The 19426-nt window shown below is 47.9% G+C and overlaps 1 protein-coding gene and 1 long non-coding RNA gene across 2 annotated transcripts; one reads left to right on the top strand and one right to left on the bottom strand.

Annotated features, from left to right (window-relative positions):
- Positions 1-4924: 4924 nt before the first annotated feature.
- PLAU (plasminogen activator, urokinase) lies at positions 4925-10818 on the bottom strand. The gene is made up of 11 exons (XM_010963150.3): positions 10671-10818; positions 10249-10336; positions 9758-9791; positions 9493-9600; positions 9007-9181; positions 8727-8818; positions 8312-8531; positions 7940-8088; positions 7204-7344; positions 6698-6846; positions 4925-6028 (listed from the first exon to the last, which is right to left on the bottom strand). The coding sequence occupies exons 2-11, from the start codon at positions 10303-10305 to the stop codon at positions 5852-5854; spliced, it is 1302 nt and encodes a 433-aa protein (XP_010961452.1). The 5' UTR covers positions 10306-10336; positions 10671-10818; the 3' UTR covers positions 4925-5851.
- Positions 10819-10909: 91 nt separating this feature from the next.
- Positions 10910-18514, top strand: LOC141579158 (uncharacterized). Its single transcript, XR_012510305.1, has 3 exons — positions 10910-12383; positions 15758-15863; positions 17106-18514. It is a non-coding gene; the product is annotated as an uncharacterized LOC141579158 (long non-coding RNA).
- The last annotated feature ends 912 nt before the right edge of the window (positions 18515-19426 follow it).

Below are 19426 nucleotides of genomic sequence, written 5' to 3'. Positions count from 1 at the left end.
AGGCTTCTGGAGGTGAATGGAGGTGGTACCATGACCTGAGCCAGAGAATAATGGAAGAGGTCCATCAGGTTGAGGCCTGAAGACAGGGCTAATTTGGGGCAGGTTGAGGTGCCCCATATGTGACAACCTAAAAGTGGGTGTAAAGCAGACAGTGGAAAATAAGGGTTTGGAGCTCAGAGGAGAGGTCTGGCTGGAGATAAGCTTTTGTGAATCAACTGTTTGTTGGTGGTAATTTAAGCCTGGGTGTGAATAAAACTGTGTGGGAGAAAATTGAGGGTGGAAAGAGGAGCTAATCTAGGATCTGACCTTGGGGGACCCAAAATTCCAGGCCAAGCAGAGATGGCAGAGGAGACTCAAGAAGCCAGAGATGTTACAAGTTAACAATGGCTGTGGAATGCTATGGAAGCATTTGACTTTCAGAATTGGGTGGAAATTTTTAGTTAAGAGGAAAAAGGGAAAAAAAGTATGCCTCTTTGACCTTAATTAACTTTCTAGATTTGGAAACATACTACCTGAGGGCAAGAGGTGATATTCAAAATATTTAACTAGCAGGAAGACTTCAGAGTACCAACACTTGGACAGCAGCTGGAGGAGGGAGGGAATCTCAGAGGCCCCTGTTGGGGACCCTCTGCCAGGCATTAACCCTATGGTTGCTGGATCATGAAGAAGTGGAGAGACACTGGGTGACAGGAGCTACATGGAGGGGACCTTGGGACAGCAGCGTTTTAGTGATGAGCAGTACTGGCGCCTGCTACTAAGTATCAGCCCTGCCTAAGGGTCCTTATTAGCCGGATCCCAGCAGCTCCTGACCAGTGCTCACTCCACTCTCTGCTTGCTCATTGGCCCTCACACTCTTTTCTCTACCACAACAGTTTATTCATCACTTCTTGAGAATGCCTTGCCTTTCATGCCTTCATGTTCTTCCCAAAGCCTGGAATGCCTTTTTCCTCCATGTTTGGCAAATTTCTTTGGATCTTTGAAGGCCCAGGTAAAATATCACCTCTTCTGTAAAGTCTTCCTTGATGTGCCAGGGCAGAATTAATTGCTTCCTCATCACTGTTCCATGCACGTTATTATAGCATTTCTCACATTAAATTGCGGGCATGGTTCTGTCTCCTTTGCAATTTTGTGAGGACTAGGACTACGTCCCATTCATTCTTGTATCCCCAGCATCTAAAACAATGCTTGGTGTCTAGATCCTTAAAGAAAAAACGTTTTAAGGTTGTTGAAGGACTCCGTGGGACTGCAAGGTCAGAAGGGGGCCTAGACTACCTTTTCTCCGAATTTGCTACTTGAAACTCAACAACACCACTGATACATGCTACAGCGTGACAACTGGAAATCATCATGGCAGGGGAAGAGTCTGTCACAAAAGACCACTTATTATATGATTCTATTTATATGAAATGTCCAGAACAGGCCAAACCATAGAGACAGAAAGTAGATTAGAGGCTAAGGAAATTGGGGAGAAAAAGAAAGTGATTGCTGATGGGTACAGGTGATACAGGAAAAAAGGACGTGAGGTGTGAGGAGGGCCTTGTCCCAGGTCTCTGTTGAGTCCCTGGGATGTGCACTGCCAAGAGTGGGTCCTTGGCTTTGCATAGGAAAGAATTCAAGAGTGAGCCACAGTTGAGTAAAGGAAGGTTTATTTAGAGAGATACATACTACATAGAGTGTAGGCTGTTTCAAGGCAAGAGAAAGGTGTGGGGTTTGGGGGCTCAGATTAGAGTAAGAGTAGGTACACACCCCATAGACAAAGTGCAGGCCATCTCCAAAGAAGAGTGAGCAAAAAGGCAATTTTTATGGACTCAGTAGCTTCATATACTAATAAGTAGAAGGACCAATCTAACTACCCTGGGGAAGGGGCTGGGATTCCCAGGAAGTTGGCCATTTCCCACTCTTTGACCTTTTGTGGCTAGCCTTGGGATTGTCATGGCGCCTGTGGGCATGTTATTCACCATGCTAGTATGTTACAGTGAGCATATAATGAAGCGCAAGTTCTGCTAGAAGTCAAATCTCCCACCATATTGAGCCTCAAGGCCTACTGCCATTCTGGTGTTAATTGCTGTGTTATTCCTTGAATGGCTGTGCCCTGCCCCCTTCCTTCCTGTCTCACAGGGTTTCTTTTTGAGGTGACAAAATTTTTCTCTAGTTAATTGTGGTGATATTTGCACAATTTTGGGAATATACTAGAAATCATTGAGTTGTACACTTTAAATGGGTGAATTGAGTGGCATGTGAATTAATATATTTCAGTAGTACTGTTATTTAAAGAACACCTCAGCAAACTCCTCTTACTGTGTCTGACTCAAAGGGCAGCCCCGAATGTTTGCTGTTGGGATGGTAGGTGGACACACCAGGTGGCGGGTATGGGCGGGGGTGTGGTTGTTGTACAGGGTTGGCTTGGGATAGGCAGAGCATGAGTGGAAATCAAGTTGAGTTCTGATAGTAGAATGGGCCACAGACTATTTCAGAAGGAGGAGTGCTGGTGAAAACGGAAACCACTTCAAGGCTATCAGGTTTTAACCCAAAAGTCTGAGGTTAGCTTGAGAAGGGGGAAGTTTGACTTTGAAACTGGTGGCGAAGGGTGATTTCTTTCCTTGGTCTGGGAATCTTTTAAGAGGAAAGGATTAGAATCTAGGCCAGAGTTGACATTCTGATACACTTAGCCTTCCTGCACCCTGCATCCCTGAAGTAGGGAGCTTGAAAAGAGGGCTGCTGTCTCTTTGCAGGGTGGGCCCTGCTGAGAGCTCATGTGTCGTAGTGCCAGACCTGTGCACTCTGGAGCCAGCTGCCTGGGTCTGGCACTCACCACCCGACATCGCCTTGGGCTGGCCAATCTCTCTGTGCCTCCATTTTCTCTGCTGTAAAATGAGGCTAACGACGGCACCTGCCTCATAGAATTGTTACGAAGATTAAACCAGATAATATACGAAGAACTTAGTACAATGTCCAGTGCATAGGGAGTACTAGAAGGTCGTCTAGTGTGTGACAGGGGAGTATCTGGAACCATGAAACTGGCTGCTGGAGAAGTGGCCTATCCCCTGCCAACCCCAAGTGTGGTCTGTGACTGGGAAGAAGCAGCAGCTGGCTGGGGGTCGGGCTGGTGGCTGGGAAATGGTCTGAAGAGAGCTAGCAGTGTCATTGCTCAACCAGTGGGGCTGAGACTTCCTGTTTTCAGTGTCTGCAAGCCCTGATGCTGGTGATGCTCAAGTTGGAACAAGACCTTTCTTGGCCCCTGCGGGGGAAATCAGAGGCTGAGCAGCAACTCAGCCTGGGCTGGGCCCTTGGGCCTCACATCTTGCCTTTTCTCTCCTAGTAAGTTTCAGCTGCCACAAAAGACACCTGTGCAATCCTGGGGTGGAAGAGGGGAGGGGCTTCCCATTCAATTCAATTCAATTTACAGGATTTTGTAATAGTAGCCACTGTTTTTGTGCCTTTAGTAGGTGCCAGGATTATGACCAAGAGACTTATGAACTCATGAATCCTTGTAACAATCCTGAGAGGTAGACATTATTATCTCTTTTATACAGATGAGGAAACTGAGGCACAAGAGGGGAAGAGTCTTTCCCAAGTCACACAGCTAGTGTTTTAGAGCCAGGGGTCTAGTCCAGGCCACCTGACTCCAAAATCCATGCTCTGAACCACTGCATCGTACTAAATGAAATGACATGCTAGATTACGGGGACAAAAACTGAATACTCCGGGTCCTTGCCCTCGGGAGGTCCATGGTCTAGGGATCCTCTGAACAGAAAGTCCAGGAGACCTTGTACTCCCAAATCCCACTCAGAAAACTAACTGTTCATGCAGAGAGCATATGCTGATCACATCTTGAATTTACTGAGTCCTTCACATAATCTGGCCAATTGTCCCTAATGGATCTCAATCAGGGCTGCATACCAGAAGCACCTGGGGAATTTTTCTAAAATCACGAGCCCTGGAACCAGCCCTGACCTGAATAACAGTCTCAGTGGGTGGGGCATAGACAAATATATATATATAGTTCTCAGGTGACTTGGTTAAGAAACGCTGCCAAAACTCATTAACGTAGCTTGGAAATTCCAATATTTTGGCATTCAGCTCTATCTCCCTGCCTGCCTTCTATACCCAGTTCTTCAGACACTGATGTTTGGTTCAAAATATATATTCACCTCCATTAGGATATCAACCAGCTTTAGATTCTGGGCTCCTTGATGTTAGGGATAGTGATGGCTGGTCAGGGGCTTCAATAACACAGTGGGGAAACTGAGCTCCAGCCCCAGGCACAGATGATGGGAAATTATGTTTTCTGTTCCCTGAATGCCACAGACTCAAGCTAGGCTGGTTTTTGGTTTTTTGGTATTTTAATTTTTAATTTTTTGTTTTTTTGGGGGGGTAATATTGATTTATTATCATTATTATTTTTTTACTTTATGGAGATTCTAGGGGTTGAACCCATGACTTTGTGCATGCTAAGCATGCACTCTACCACTGGGCTATACCCTCCCCCCACCCCACACCACCCCAGGCTGGGTTTTGGATCAGCAGTTTTCACTCATGCAAGTGTCCTCTTTGGTTGATGTCAGCCCAAGGATTGTTGGGGAGCAGAGTGAAGAGAATACGGTGGAATAAATCCTAAAGAGGGTCACTATGTACGGTTGTACAACATGTGCACTGCACAAAGGCATCAGACTGAGGAGGGAATTGGGAGTGGACAAAGCCTGCACACAGGTACCACGCTGTGGGCTTCTGGCTTGGGCACCTTTTTGTACCTTATGTGCAATGGAGGGCCTGCTCTACAACTCTCCCAGCCTCCACTTCCCAAAGCCCTGTTAAGTCCAGAGATGTAGCCCCACCGGAAACTCTGGGGTACGTGCCGTCCCTGTCATTTTCTTTTTATGCTCCCAACTCCCTCTCATACAAGCACCAGGGAAAAGCCAAAATCTTCAGAAAAATCATATTTTATTGATCATCTTCATTCAAAATTACAAAAATATATATAAATAAAAATAACAGAATATAATTATTAAATATTTAGTGTACAGGAGTGGTCCTCACCTCACTCAGTGAGGATTGGATGAACTCTCCTGGAAGGTCAGAAGGGATAACTGGCCAAGAAATGGGCATCAATGTGAAAGTGAAACTGAAAATTTAGTGCTAGTCCTAGCCCCTGCCCCAGAATAATACATTTATAGCTATCACCACATGAGAGACCCAGGTGGGTCCCAGGAGTGACCCACGACCTCTCCAAACAGACCATTTCATGTGGCATCACAGTCCATACAATTGGGGGACATATCTAGACTTGTAGTCAGACACAGAACACCAACTCTTACACTGACACAGCCTGTGCCCAAGTGTGCAAACACACACATGCATGTATAATGTGTCCTGATACAGTCATGGAATGTTAGAGCCCTTCCCTCGAGTCATCAGGGTCTCTCTTCTCTAAGCCACTGTGCCCACATTGGCCAAGCTCTCTCAAGAGACCTCAGTTCCGTTACACTTCCTAATTGGGAAATAATTCATTTCCCAACAGTGGGGAGCTGGCTCTCCTTCCACCTATGCACAGGAGGTGCCATTTTTAACACCAGGTTTTCGTTCCGAAGACGACAGTACCATCCTGGTTCAGGACCACCCTTCCGTCCTGGCCGGAGGGGGAGGATCTGGGCACCCAGCACCCAGGCCCGTATCTGAGGGTAAAGCTATTGTCGCTCACCCCGGTGGGCAGCACAAACAAAACCATCTCAGCAGAGCCCATCTTCCTCAGTCTCTTCCTTATACATAGCTGGTGCAGATGGCCCTACTGCAAAACTGACGGTCAGCATAGGAGTGGGCGGCGCCCCCTCCTCCCTTGGCTCTCTGGGGGCCCTCAGAGGGCTAGGCCAGTCTCTCCCCCGGTATGAGTGTGGATCCAGGGCAGGAAGCTTGAGACCCTGGTGTAGACGCCAGGCTTGTCCTTCATGGCACAATCTCGGCCCCAGCTCACAATCCCCGTCAGAGTCAGGCGGCCTTGGATGGAGCAGACCATTGGGCCCCCCGAGTCTCCCTGTTAAGCCAAAGACACCAAGGTGAGCCCTGGGAGAAGCGAGAAGGAGGCCATCTGATCCTACCACCCAGTCATGCCCGAGAGAGAGGGGAGAGTTGGCTAGAATCAGAGTCCTTAGTGAACTCCCCTCTCCTACCATATCAAGTTTAAAATCCTCTGCTTGGCTTTCCAATCTACTATTCCATCCACATTCATAGACCCCACTTCTCCTTCCCATCCCAAAATATGCCATGCTTATTCTCATTTTTGTATCTTTCAACTGACATGCTCTCCTTTCTTCCCTCTGCCTCCTCGAATCCCTATTGAGTCACAGTGTCTCTAAAACCCCCGCTACATGGCCATTTAGTTGACACTCACCTCCCGCTCCTGAACAGATCACTTATAATTCACACCACACTCTGAGCACCGAGTTGTGTTATTCTCTATTGTTTTCCCGTTCTTATGGTCTTAGTCCCCCTCCCTCCCCGAGTCTGAAGTGCCTAGCACAAGCCAGGCTCTTGACCAATGTTTGGTAAACACAGGATTGCTTTAAGCCTTCTAAGACCTCAGTCCCTGGTCCTGGCTTCTTAGGGCTTTGGCTGGAGAGAGGCTCCCCAAAACTGGTAGGGACAGGCCCAAGAGCCCAGGGGAGATCTGAGGTTGATGGAGAGTGATGCTTGGAACTCTCACCTGGCAGGAATCAGTTTTCCACTGTGGGTCAGCGGCACACAGCATTTTGGTGGTGACTTCAGAGCCGTAGTAGTGGGGCTGCTGACACTCCTGGTGGGAGACCAGCTTCACAACAGTCATTTTCAGCTGCTCTGGATAGCGATAGTCAGCTGGTGGAGGAAACAGGGAGGAATTTATGAGAGATGTGTCTGTCCAGCTCGCCCATTTGGACTCTGCCAGGGAGGGGACCAAAAAGTGTCCCTTCCAGGGAAACCCTTTTTCCTTTTTCCACCCAAATCTAGGTCTTTACCCCACTTCTAGTCCCTCACTCCCATCCATTTAACTTTGTAGCCCATCATTCCCTAAACAGCACTCCTCACTCCATCCCTGGACCTGTCTGCTGCCTCCATAGTGCTTCCATCTCTACCTGCACGGTCCTCTGTTGATCAAGCTGAGCTCACTTCCAGGTTACAACACCACCACTCCCCAACCCCGGACCGTCTCAGTCAGACCCACATGTCACTTACAGGAACTCTCTTTTCCAAAGCCAGTGATCTCACAGCTTGTGCCAAAACGGGCATCACCCCTCTCTGGCGGCAGGCAGATGGTCTGTATGGACCGGGATGGCTGCGCACACTGGCCCGTGTTGGAACGGATCTTCAGCAAGGCTGGAGGAGGAGGAAGGGGTCAGAGGGGATAGATCACCACCTTGTCAGGTTGTCGCCATCTCTCCCCTCCAAACCCCGAGGGAGTGGTTGTCTATTCCTACATCAGTTAGGTCAGAGGTCATCCCGGGAGGCCTGCTGGCACCTTATCACCAGAGACAAGCCTCCCCTGTTCCATACCTCAAGGGCTTTGTTCCAGCTGCTGACAGGGGCTTGGACAGCTGGGGCTGCTGCATACAGCTATATGGGGATTTTTTTCTGAGGGAGCTGGGCTGAAATCTAGCCCAGTGCTCTCTCCAAGTTCTATATCCTGGGATAGGCAGAGGCTGCATCCAACAACCAAAGGAGTGTCCCAGTCCATGCTATATGCCCCCAGGGCCACTGCCGCCCAGAGGAGGCTATTTGGAAAATCAGGGAGTCTACAGAGGAGCACCAGGCCCCTTGCGTATGTCACTCTGAACACTTCCCCACCACTCCCTTTGCTGTTAAAGCAGAGTCTTTAAGTTTCCCTACAGGATCAACCTCCCACTTGGGTCTCTCCTTGGACCCTGCTCCCCCAAGCCATCCTTGTTATGGCTGATGAGGGTTTTCTACTCACCAATATCATTATGGTGAGCAAGGGTATCTTCGCTGTAGTCCTCATGCAGGATGAGCTTTTCCACCTCAAACTTCATCTCCCCAGGCGTAATGGAGTTGAGGTTTGACCGACCCAGGTAGACTATGTAGTCCTCCTTCTCCTGGTGATTACTGTGGGAGAGGAGCCCTGTCAGACTGTCTGATCTCATGAGACCCTGTCACTTCCCCCTCCCCACCACGGTGACCTCAGAGCATCTCTTGTCCCCACAGTCATGAGCCATAGGGAGAGAGGCCGAGGGGGTAGAATTCAAGTGGAATCCTTTGCTGGGAAGGAGAAAGGGATCTGTTTGGGGGTAGGGCCGGAGGGTCTGGGAGAAGAGACAGAGGGACATACATGAAGCAGTGGGTGGCGCTGACCACCCAGCAGGGGCTGATGAGGCTGCCACCGCACACGTAGGTGACAGAGCCGCTGCGGTGCCTCCTGTAGATGGCTGCAAACCAAGGCTGGTTCTCGATGGTGGTGAATTCGCCCCCAACAATCTTAAAGCGGGGCCTCAGAGCCTTCTGGCCACACTGAAAGTCTCCTTTTTCTGGAGGAGAGAAGGGACTTTTTCCTGCAGGAGAGAGAGAGGTATATCTTGGGGAGGGAGGTAGGATCAAATGTCCTTCTGGTCCTCTGACCTCCCAGTTTTTCAGGGCCAGGCAGGCCTTCCTCCTCATCCCTCCTGTGATGATGGAATAAGGGAACGTATGAGTTTGTTGTTTGTCCCCTTCCACACCCCCATCATAAACAGGCCAGTGACACTCACCAAAAGAGCAGTCATGCACCATGCACTCCTGGACAAGCTGCTTTAGGCCAACCTGCACATAGCACCAGGGCCTTCTCCGGTTGTCTGGGTTCCTGGCAGCACAAAGGGGAGGGGGGTGTCATTCCAGCCCAGAATGCCATTTCTGCATCCTCCCCTCCAGGGAAGACTCAACCAGAGGCCTTGATTTTCTCATGCTATGGCCAGCACCCGGGAAGCAGAAAGTATGGCAACAAGGGTTTCTGTGAGGCCATGAGGAGGGTCCCTGCTGCCCCCACCTCACCTGCAATAATTGTGTTTCCCCAGGCCCAGCTGCAGGGCATCAGTTCTGTGGGCATGGTACGTTTTCAGAAGGACGGTGACAGAGTTCCAGGCGAGACAGGGCCGGCCCATGATATCAGTGTGGGCCTTCCCTCGGTAAGAGTGACCATTCCCCTCATAGCACGTTTTCGATGTATCTATGGAAGGATATGCAGATGAGATTAGAAAGAGGAGAAAGTTGAGACAGGTACCTTAGAGATCCTGCTGGTCCGCACATGATTTCAGGTCTGGCAGAAGACATTGGAAAGTGTCTCCTTCCATCCCTACCTTACATTCCCGCAGCCACAGCTTTATGTGTTTGTGTTTGACTATGTATATCACACAGGAATGAAGATGCCCTCCCTCCACCTCCACCTAACTCCTGCCTGCTCTTGCATCCCACCCATGTCTCCCTGCCCCCAAATCTGTGCTGCTCTGTCCTCCCCAGTTAGAGTCAGGATCCCCATACCTATCTCACAGTGTTCCCCTTGGAATTTCTTTGGGCAACTGCATCGCTGAATGTTGGAGAAGTACTTGTAGGACACACATTTTCCTCCATTCAGACAGCCACAGTTCGCTGGAGAGCACAAAGGTTGGGGGGTAAGCAAGGAGCGTGGGAGGAGGCAAGGGGTGGGGGGGAGTCAGCCCTACAGCAGGGCCAGGGAGGGGTTGCCCCTTGAGGCTTTTCCAAGATATCTGTGCAACCAGATATTGTGCAAGGGGTGGATACTCACATGCACCAGACACTTGATGAAGTTCATGGCTGCCCTGGAAGAGATGGGGGAGGGTCAAAGAGAAAGTTCACCAAAGGTCCCATGCTCCTGGCACTCCCGGGTAAGGATAAACTAGCCCCAGTCCCCAAACAAACCCCTCCTTCCAGTTCCCTCTCTCCTCACCCTGTTCATGTCTAACTAGACCACACATGGAAGGAAGGTCCTAGGTTTCCAGCAGGGAGAAAAGGATTGACTCAAGCAAACTTCACAAATCAGGTGCCAGCAGGCTGGGACAGTCCCTATGGCTTCTTCCTCCCTTGCCGGCAAGTGCGATTCCCTTGGTTCTCAAGGCCCCAGTGCCACACCTGTCCTATTTCCCAGGGAGGGTTTGGCCCTGCTGTGGATGCACTCGGACTCCAGCTCCCTATGCAGCCCCTTCCTTCCCCGGCGCTGTTCAGGGGTCTTGCGAGCCCCCTCCCGCCGCCATGAGTCAAAGCAGGGAAGCCACTCACTTTGCAGTCCCTCACGACCAAGGCACAGAGGAGCAGGAACGCCGGCAGGACTCTCATGGTGGCGAGGCTGGGGCTCTAGACAGTGGCTCTGCAAAGGAAGGATAAGTCAGGAGAAGAAGCGGAGGAGCGCGAAGGCGGACCGGGTGGGTTACTGCAGTTCAGGCCAGGATCCCCTAGGCTCCCTGCGGGACAAGCCCGCGGTGACCAGGCTCCCCAGGCCCGGCCGTCTGTCCTCTCTGGAGGCTCACGGGTCGCGGCGCAGCCTAGACCGGCACCCGCAAGGGGAAGCATGGGCACGGGGCGCGGTGACTCAGCGCGCAGCCGATGCCGAACGGATGCCGAGCCGGGGTAGAGGGTAGGGGGAAGTGAAGCCCGCAGGAGCGCAGCATCCGCCTTGCGCTCTTAGGGTGGCCCGCACTTACCGGTGGCTATGGCCGGAGCGGCGCGAGGCCGGGACAGCGGGACTAGCAGACACTCTTAGGCTCTGCCGGGCTCTAGAGCTCCAGTCTCCGCGCTGCCCTGCTCTCCCGCAGCGCCGGCTCTATATTAGGACTCTCCCCAGCCCTGGCCCCGCCCCAGCCGGAGATCGCCAGGTCCACTCCCTTCCCTCCCCTTTCCTGCAGCCCGCCGCGATTTGAACCCCCCGGGCTTCCTCAACCTTCTCTGTGAGGGGAAACGCTGCTCCTAGCGGTAAGGGACGGACCAGGTTTTAAATGAGGGCTAGGGAAGCATCTAAATTCCTGTTCTCCACCCTTTTCATCTTCGGTCCCCAACTGCCTAGGAGAGTGATTCAGACCCTTGGTTACAGGGGCAGTCTGCAGCTCAAGATAGCTGTGAAGTCTCTTTCTCTACGTGAAAACGCACCTGACGCACGCTCCTGAAACAGACAAAAAACCTGCTCACTGGGGCTGCCTCCGTCGTATGCCGGCTTCCCCTAAATGGACATAACCAGTGGATAAGACAAGGCTGAATTTATTGCTTACTGCTAGTGTAGTACGGTAGCTTATTGAGGGGGGTGGGGCTGGTAGTCAAATTTTACTGAGAATTTGCAGTTTGGTTTAAGGGAGGTCTTTGAAATTGAGGACTTGATAAGGATTGGGTAAGGGTCATGGTATGATATTGTAGGATTATGAAAACAAAGTCTTAAGGTACAAACTGTTGACTCTTTTTCTCGAAGTGGTAGGTCTCTCAGGAAGTTCCTATAATGAAAGATTCATTTATTTGTCTTGACCATAGTGTAGTCACTTAATAAAGACAATGAAATAGTAAAGCCATATTAATGTAGAAAGTTCTGTTTCCACCTCTCAGGAGAGGAACTGGGGAACTGGAGGACAAGAATGAGATTTATTTTTCACTATATGGCCTTTTACACTGTTTAAATTTTTGAAAACACATCCTTGGATCTCCCATTCCTAAAAGATAATTACAGATTTTAAAATGCATGCGTATTCAGTATTCAACTTCATCATAGAGGCTTGTTTTTAATAAGATAAAATAATTGTTCACCAAATAAGATTGGCCTGCAGAAAACAGACCATGTGTAAAGGACTCCACCCATGCTTCCTGCCTGAGGGCGAGTGCGCAGTTGTGTACACACACAAGCACATGCACACGCACGTATCACGTGGGCATAATTGAAGAAGCACAGCAGGGACTCTGAGGTTCAGTCACCCCATCCCTTTCCCCTAGTGTTGGGAGCCAGGAGTTGAGGTCAGTTGAATCCACCTAGCAGGACTGTGCCCCTCAGTGGGAGGGGAGCGGGCTGGGTCTCTCTAGGGCCCCAAGGCTTGGTCCTTCTCCCTGCCTCGGCCTATAGTGTTTTGCTGCCTGACAAACCTGGACCTTGTGTCGGGGTCCACTTGAGTGAGACAGGAGGAGGGCAGGGAGCATGCCTGAAGGGCAAGAAGAAGGAAAGCCTCTTTGCTCTGTTCCAGCCGGAGGTCTCAGGGTGCCAGCCTCTGCCTGGGGAAAATACAAGTTAGCGAACAGCTTTTGGGCTGTAGGTGACCCATCATCCTCTGGAGAAAGAGTTTCTCTGCGCCCAGCTCTGAGCTACCAGCCTCCCAGGAAATGGACTGAATCAGAAGTGACAGAGACCTCAGAACCAACCTTGCTACTTCCTCTAGAAGACTATGGTATGTTTTGTTTGGATTTAGAACCCATTAATTGTAAATAAACGTGATCAGAATGTAAACAGAAATGTTGTAGCCTGAGGACTTACCCCGAAACTCCTAGGTTAGTTATCAGGAAATTCCCAGCAGACTGTCGTGATTCACAGAGCTCCCCCAGCAGCTCGCATGACTCCAGATTACTTGGCTGGAGGCTGTCATGCTGATTCTGAGAGCTGGGTGACCTCATTTCCTCCCGGACAAAGAGGCTTGGAAACCGTTATGCACCATGACACCCCTCTTCCCCTCCTTCCCACTCTGGCCTCTTCACCTGGTTGAACAATCCTAGAGCCTCTGTGAAGACAGAACTCTCTTTCCACTCTAAATCTTCAGTGCTCTCTGAAATCTGTGTCTATCTTTTGGACACAGTCTGTGCTAGCCTTCCAATTCTTTCAGGGTAGAGATCCCATCGTAAATGTCTTTGTCTCTCCCTCTGTACCCGGTGCAGCCTTGTTCACCCAGGTGCTTTTTTATGAATGAATCCATGAACAAGTAAAAATAGAAAGCTTTGAGGCACCCTGGAAGTTTCCCTCCTCTTTGTCTTTTTTTTTTCTTTTCCATAAAAAAAGAAGTACTAAGATAATTTCTGTCTAGTGCTCAAAAGGACTTTGATACAAGCCATTCCTCTTTAAACTCACAACTGCTTTATGATAGCTGGGAATTATTATCCCCATTTTGCAGATGAAGAAAATGAGGTGGAGAGAAGATATGTGGCTGATGAGTGGCAAAGCCAGTGCCAGAACCCAGGTTTACTGATCTCAGTTCCACTGCTCTCTATCTCTCTGCCTCCGTAAGAGACAGGTTCAAGATAGAAGGCTGTGAAGAGAAAGGCCAGATGATGTAAGATGTTCCAGCTCAGGGGAGCCCTCTTGCTGGCTTTGGAGACCTCCTTCCAGAAGCACTGCTAGGACTATGGGTTTGGAGCTCCTGGGAGGCCCCGGCTGTCATATGAGTTAGTCGCTTGCCTGAGTTTCAGGAACTAACTCCATGGTTTGGCTATCTGAAGTTTCTATCAAGTGTGAGAGAATAAGGAACTAAATGTATATGATTTCATTTTGTTCCTGACTCCCAGAGTAAAACCACCAGCTTCCTGCCTCTGTATCTCAGTGGTCCAGACGTCTCGAGTTAGATGTGGTAACAGAGACTAATGGAGAGGCCCCCTTTCCTGGAGCTGCTCATCAAAAAGCAGGCAGATGCCGGGAGTGCAAAGAGGACCAGGATGTCGAACTTGGCCGAGACTGCGTCCAGGAAACTGGGCCATTGAAAGGCTATTTTCTGACTGGCAGGACTCAAAGGGAAGTTCACATCGAGTCACAGGATGTTTTCCTGTGTTGCTATACCAAGGACGTTCAGCATGGTACAATGTAGAGAGTACAGTGTCCGGCTGCAGGTCAGCTACGTCCAAATTAAACGACCTCAGGCAATACACCCTACTATTTTGATCTCAGTTCCCCATCTGCAAAATAAGGCAACACCTGCCCTGCCCATGCCTCGCTTTACAGATTGAATGAGACCATATTTGTGTGTGAAATCACTCGTTCATTCCTTTGTTCAGTCACCCAGTATTTATCAATGGGCCTCCATGTGTCAGGCGCAGTTCTAGAAGCTAGAGAAAGAAGAATGAACTTTGTAAACTAGAATTCGTACCTTGAGTGCCTGCCTTGCCTTCCTGACTATGGCGGTACTGGCCTAGAAGTCCAGGCCATTCCTGGGAGTCCATCCCAGGATTCTAGCTGATTGGGGATGCGGTGTCCTTAGCCAACAGTTCCCAGCAATGCAGCTGGCCAACTGTGTGCGCTGCTGGCCCCCACAGCCCTGACTCCCACTCTCTCCTCCTCCTCTCCAGTTGTCTGTGGGCTGAAGCCCTTCTCTTTCTCTCCTACACTTGGGGCAGACTCCTCTGCGGTTCTGGGAAGGAGGCAGTCAGTGCTGGTCACAGAGCTTCCTTGGGTCTGAGGACTCCTTCTCCCTGTGTGTGTAATGCTAAGGGTGAAGATGCTGTTGTCAGAGCAGGCACTGGAAGCCACGTCTGGGGCTGTAACACGATAGGGGAGGTACTGGAGCTGCTAGGCCCCCAGCGGCCTTTGGAAAGAGTGGGGAGGGGAAGCTGCATGCTTGCTTCCTTACTCACCAAAAGCAAAGAGCCAGGGGCTACACCCTGGGGTTATACTCTGTCATCAGTGAACAGAAGGGCCAAGTTGGACCCTCCAGCTTCAGCGTATGACCCCTACCCTCTCACCCTTTCCTGCCTCATCATCTCTGGCTCAATTCCTAGCCCCACCCAAGCCAGTAAGCTCAGACCTCTGCATGAATATTTTGAGCCTTGGCCAAATTTTTCTTCGTCCCTAATCTAAACCCAGTTACTTGCTAAACCAGTCATTTATTATCTCAGAGTGTTGGTCATAGCTTTCCAGACCTTCTGCATTCTGAGCTCTCCACCAGGAATCAAAGCAAGGCCCTGGTCCTAGAACCTCTGCTTAGAGCCCAGGTTACCGTGCTGGATGGAGAAGAATACTTAACCGGAAATTAAGGGGATACCGAGGAACGAAGGGCTGGAATGGGGAACCAGAAACTGGTGGATTTGCTGAAAATTGCCAAGAAGTCAATGATGTGTAAGGGGCTATGTTGAGCCAGGAGCTAGTATACTCAAAAGCATTGTTCAGAAGAAAACTAACATAACACCCACAGCCTCTGTGATATGTAGTTTCATGGGCTCATGACCCTCCCAAGCTGGTTCTATATGCTTCTCTGTCTTTAAAGCAAGTGCAAGCACTTCCTTTTCCATTGCACAGAGAGGAAAATAGAGGGCTAATGAAGGGAAGTGAATCATCTGAGTTCATTCAGTAAAAATGATGAGATTCAGAATTCACCAATTTTGAGGAACCTCATGACACACTTCCACCCTCTCCCCTCCTATTCTGAATCCTCACTCCTCCCTTCCTGACCACCCTCAATCCCCACCCTCAGTCTCTTTGTCTTCCTACCCACCTGCAGAAGGTGCAATTGATAACAGCGTGATGAGGGAGCCAAGTCCCAGGGAGTGGTCAGTCTCCCTTTAGAAGGTGGCATGGGACGAAATGTATGGGAGTCTGTGGGAAGGGGGAGCAGGAGTATGGAAGGGAGCCCCCGAAACAGATGCGTATGCCGAGTGAATAGAAGGAATAGTAGGTAGATGATCTAACCAAGAGGCTCCTGTTTACTCTGAGAGCAGTGATAGTGGGAATAGACAGAAACTAAAGAGGAAGTCTTTTCTCTCCAAGTGGATATTATAATCCATTCCTTGTTAAAGATCGTTTATAGTAGCCAGCCTTTATTTGCCTTACATTTATTTTCTTTTTCAGTGGTAGCAACAGTACCTTAAAGAAGGCACCATTAAGATCACCATTTTATGGATGAGAAAACCGAGGCTTACGGAGTTTAAGCAATTTACCCAAGGTCACCCCATAGGTAAATGGCAGAGTTGGGACTCTATCACCAGAGCTGGGTGATTCTAGGGTTTGGAGAACTATCTCTGAGGCAATATCACATCATGTCAGGAAGGTGGGGGTTCTTGTCCTTATACCTAGTAGGGAATCTTCTGAATCTAAGCTGTGGTGCCATCCCGGGGCAGGCCCAGCTGTCCCAAGTCACGTCTGGGTTGAATCCTGCCTACGCAGCTTGAGCCAGACTGATTAAAATGTTCTTCCTTTTGCTTGATAAAGCCAACCACAGTTGTGTCTGCTGGGTCTAGTCAGAGAAGTGATCACTGGGACTTCTGGCTGTGCTTATGTATCTGTGTAGATCCCTGGAAACACCAATGGCCAGTCTGCTTTTTTCAAAACCGTTATTCAGCCATATTTATATGATGGAGATACCCTAAGAGTTTTCTGGGGAAATAACATAGCATCTATATATTGAGCGTGCATTTTATTTAGCAGGCATTGGGTAACCGTTCTGTGTGCATTACCTTATTTAATCCTCAGTGAGGGAGATGCAATATCAATCCCACTTAATAGATAAGGAAACCTAGCCTCTGAGATGTTAAGGACACTCTGCCAAGAGAGTACCCGGCAGGTCAAGCCAGGTTTCTGACTTGAGGCTTGTCTTGATTACCAGTAAAATAGTGTTGCCTCTTTATTCCTTTCTGAGGGAAAAAAAAATGTACCCCGTTATGTCAGTGCCCAGGAATCAGTAATGATAAATATTCACTAATGTTATGTTTTCCAGTCTTGTCTGATGACAGGAATCACGTGGCTTAAAGGTTTAAAAAAATTTAGGCTTTCAGATTACTTCCTTGGAAATTCTGATTCATGAAGTCCAGGATGGGGCCCAGGAATTCTTAATATGAATCCCAGAGGAGTCTTATATCAAAGAATTGTGGGGAAAATGTCAGCCAATGCATATTTAGGGAGTGTTGGTTTATTTGTTTTTTACCTGGGAATGCTCAGTTGCATCCCAAACTTTCTATCTACTGGAGCTTCTGCTCTAACCCCATCCTTTGAGGTGGAGGCAGGAGGAGAACAGAGGTGGAAAAGGTCTGGGGCTGGAAGGCTGACTCTGGGGCAGAATTGCCCAGAGAGAGATGAATCACAAAGGGGATGTACACCTGAGAGCCTTGTGCCAACCCAGCCACCCTGAGGCGGTTTGTCTCAAGAATCTGTTCTCACAAAGTTAATTGTTTCAGCACTTCTGTACTTGTTCCTTTTTTAGATACTAATGACAGTTTCATTTGAAGATGCCAAATGGGAGCCTAATGGAGGGACTTTCCATATAGAAACTCAAAGAACTTGGGGCATCAGAGTAACCCTCAAAGTCATGGCAATGGATAAGAAATTGACTCCCAGAGATGTCAGGAAGCTTGGGAGGAACAGAGTAAAGGTGAGAACAAAGCAGAATGGAAAATACCTGTACTTACTGGGACCTTTCTATCTGTGATAGTTCCTCATGGTTCCTGTGCTGGCCCAACTCCTGAGCTTCTCAAGATCAGTGGGTTTTTTTTCCCCTAGGAGCTTCTGGTTCTACTCAAATAAAACTAGGTTTCCAGAGCATTGAACCTCTGTAAGGAGGGTGGGAACTACCCCTAGCAACAATGGACCCAGCAGCTTGTGGGATGACCACAATGTTTGCATTTTTAGTCAAGAAGGAGGTGACAGCGACATTCTTCCCATGCAGACTCTAGTGTCCTAAAGAATTATTCAGTCTCTATCATGGCAGTTGGCCTGTTCTATTTGTAAAGAAAATTCTACCCCAAGTTCTAAAAGTAGAAGTGAGCTCAACTCAAACTGTTCATTTCATTCAATGAACCAAAAATTACTTTAGAATACCTAACATGTGCCTGGCACGTGCGTGCTAGCCCTGAGGGCACACAGAAGAACAGACCTGACCCCTGCCCTGAAGAAGTTTAAAATCAGGTAAAGAAGGAAAAATGAATATACATGAAATAATTTTAAAACCCCAGAAAATAACAAGTGTTGGCAAAGGATGTAGAGAAATTAGAACTCTTGTGCACTGTTGGTGGGATTGTAAAGTGCTGCAAACCACTATGGAAAACAGTATGGCAAGTCCTTGAAAACTTAAATCTATGGTGAGAATGTAAATTGGTGCAACTGCAATGGAGAACAGTGTGGAGGTTCCTCTAAAAACTAAAACTAGAGTTACCATATGATCCTGCAATCCCACTCCTGGACATATATCTGGAGAAAACTAACTCAGAAAGGTACATGCACCCCAATGTTCATAGCAGTGCTGTTTACAGTAGCCAAAACATGGAAGCAACCTAAATGTCCATCAACGATGACTGGATAAAGAAGCTGTGGTAAATTTATACAGTGGAATACTAATCAGCTGTAAAAAAAAAAAAAAGAATGAAATAATTGCTGGATTGTATGGTGGTTATATTTTTCATTTTTTTGGAGGAATCTCTGTACTATTTTCCATAGTGGCTGGCTACACCAATTTACAATTCTACAAACAGTGCGCGGGGTTACCTTTTCCCCACATCCTTGTCAACACTTGTTGTCTTTTTGCTGATAATCATTTTGATGGATGTTAAGTTGTATCTCATTGTGGTTTTGATTTCCATTTCCCTGATGAGTGATGCTGTGTGTCTTTTCATGCATCTGTTGGCCATCTGTATATCATCTTTGGAAAAATGTCTGTTCAGGTCCTTTGCCCATTTTTAAATTAAACTTTATTATTATTACTATTATTATTATTATTATTATTATTATTATTATTATTATTATTATTTTGCTATTGCATTGCATCTTTACATATTTTGGATATTAACTCCTTATCTAATATGTCATTTGCGAATACCTTCTCCCATTCAGTAGGCTGCCTTTTCATTTTGTTGATGGTTTCTCTCACTGTGCAAAGTTTTTTAGCTTGATATAGTCCTATTTGTTTATTTTTGCTTTTTTTCTCTTGCCTGAGAAGCCAGATCCCAAAAAAAATATTGCTAAGACTGATGTTGAAGCATGTACTGCCTGTGTTTTCTTCTAGGAGGTTTATAGTTTCGGGGCTTGCACTTAAGCCTTTAGTCCACTTTTAGTTTATTTTTGTATATGGTATGAGAAAGTGTTTCAGTTTCATTCTTTTCCATGTAGTTGTCCAATTTTCCCAATATCATTTATTGAAGAAGCTGTATATTCTTGCCTCCTTTGTCGTACATTAATTGACCATGTAAGCATGAGTTTATTTCTGGGTTTTCTATTCCATTGATCTTTGTGTCTCTTTTTGTGCCAGTATCATATTGTTTTGATTACTGTTGCTTTGTAGTATAGTTTGAAATCAGGGACCATGACACCTCCAGCTTTGTTCTTCTTTCTCAAGATTGCTTTGGCTAATTGGGATCTTTTGTGATTCCATACATATTTTAGGATTATTTGTTCTAGTTTTATGAAAAATGTCATTCGTATTTTGGTAGGGATTGCACTGAATCTATAGATTGCATTGAATCTGTAGATTGCTTCAGATAGTATGGACATTTTAACAGCATTAGTTCTTTCAGTCCATGAGCATGGTATATC

The sequence above is a fragment of the Camelus bactrianus genome, chromosome 11 (assembly GCF_048773025.1).
Source record: "Camelus bactrianus isolate YW-2024 breed Bactrian camel chromosome 11, ASM4877302v1, whole genome shotgun sequence".
Taxonomy (NCBI): domain Eukaryota; kingdom Metazoa; phylum Chordata; class Mammalia; order Artiodactyla; family Camelidae; genus Camelus; species Camelus bactrianus.
This window is presented reverse-complemented; position numbering and strand designations above follow the sequence as displayed.

Bases quoted from the DNA above. Each gene is read 5' to 3' on its own strand.
- PLAU (XM_010963150.3), bottom strand. From the start codon at position 10,305: ATGAGAGTCCTGCCGGCGTTCCTGCTCCTCTGTGCCTTGGTCGTGAGG. The intron at 9,601-9,757 runs GTGAGTATCCAC...TGTGCTCTCCAG, and splicing joins TCATCAAGTGTCTGGTGCAT to CGAACTGTGGCTGTCTGAAT. The intron at 7,345-7,939 runs GTGAGTAGAAAA...CTCCTCCTCCAG, and splicing joins TGCTCACCATAATGATATTG to CCTTGCTGAAGATCCGTTCC.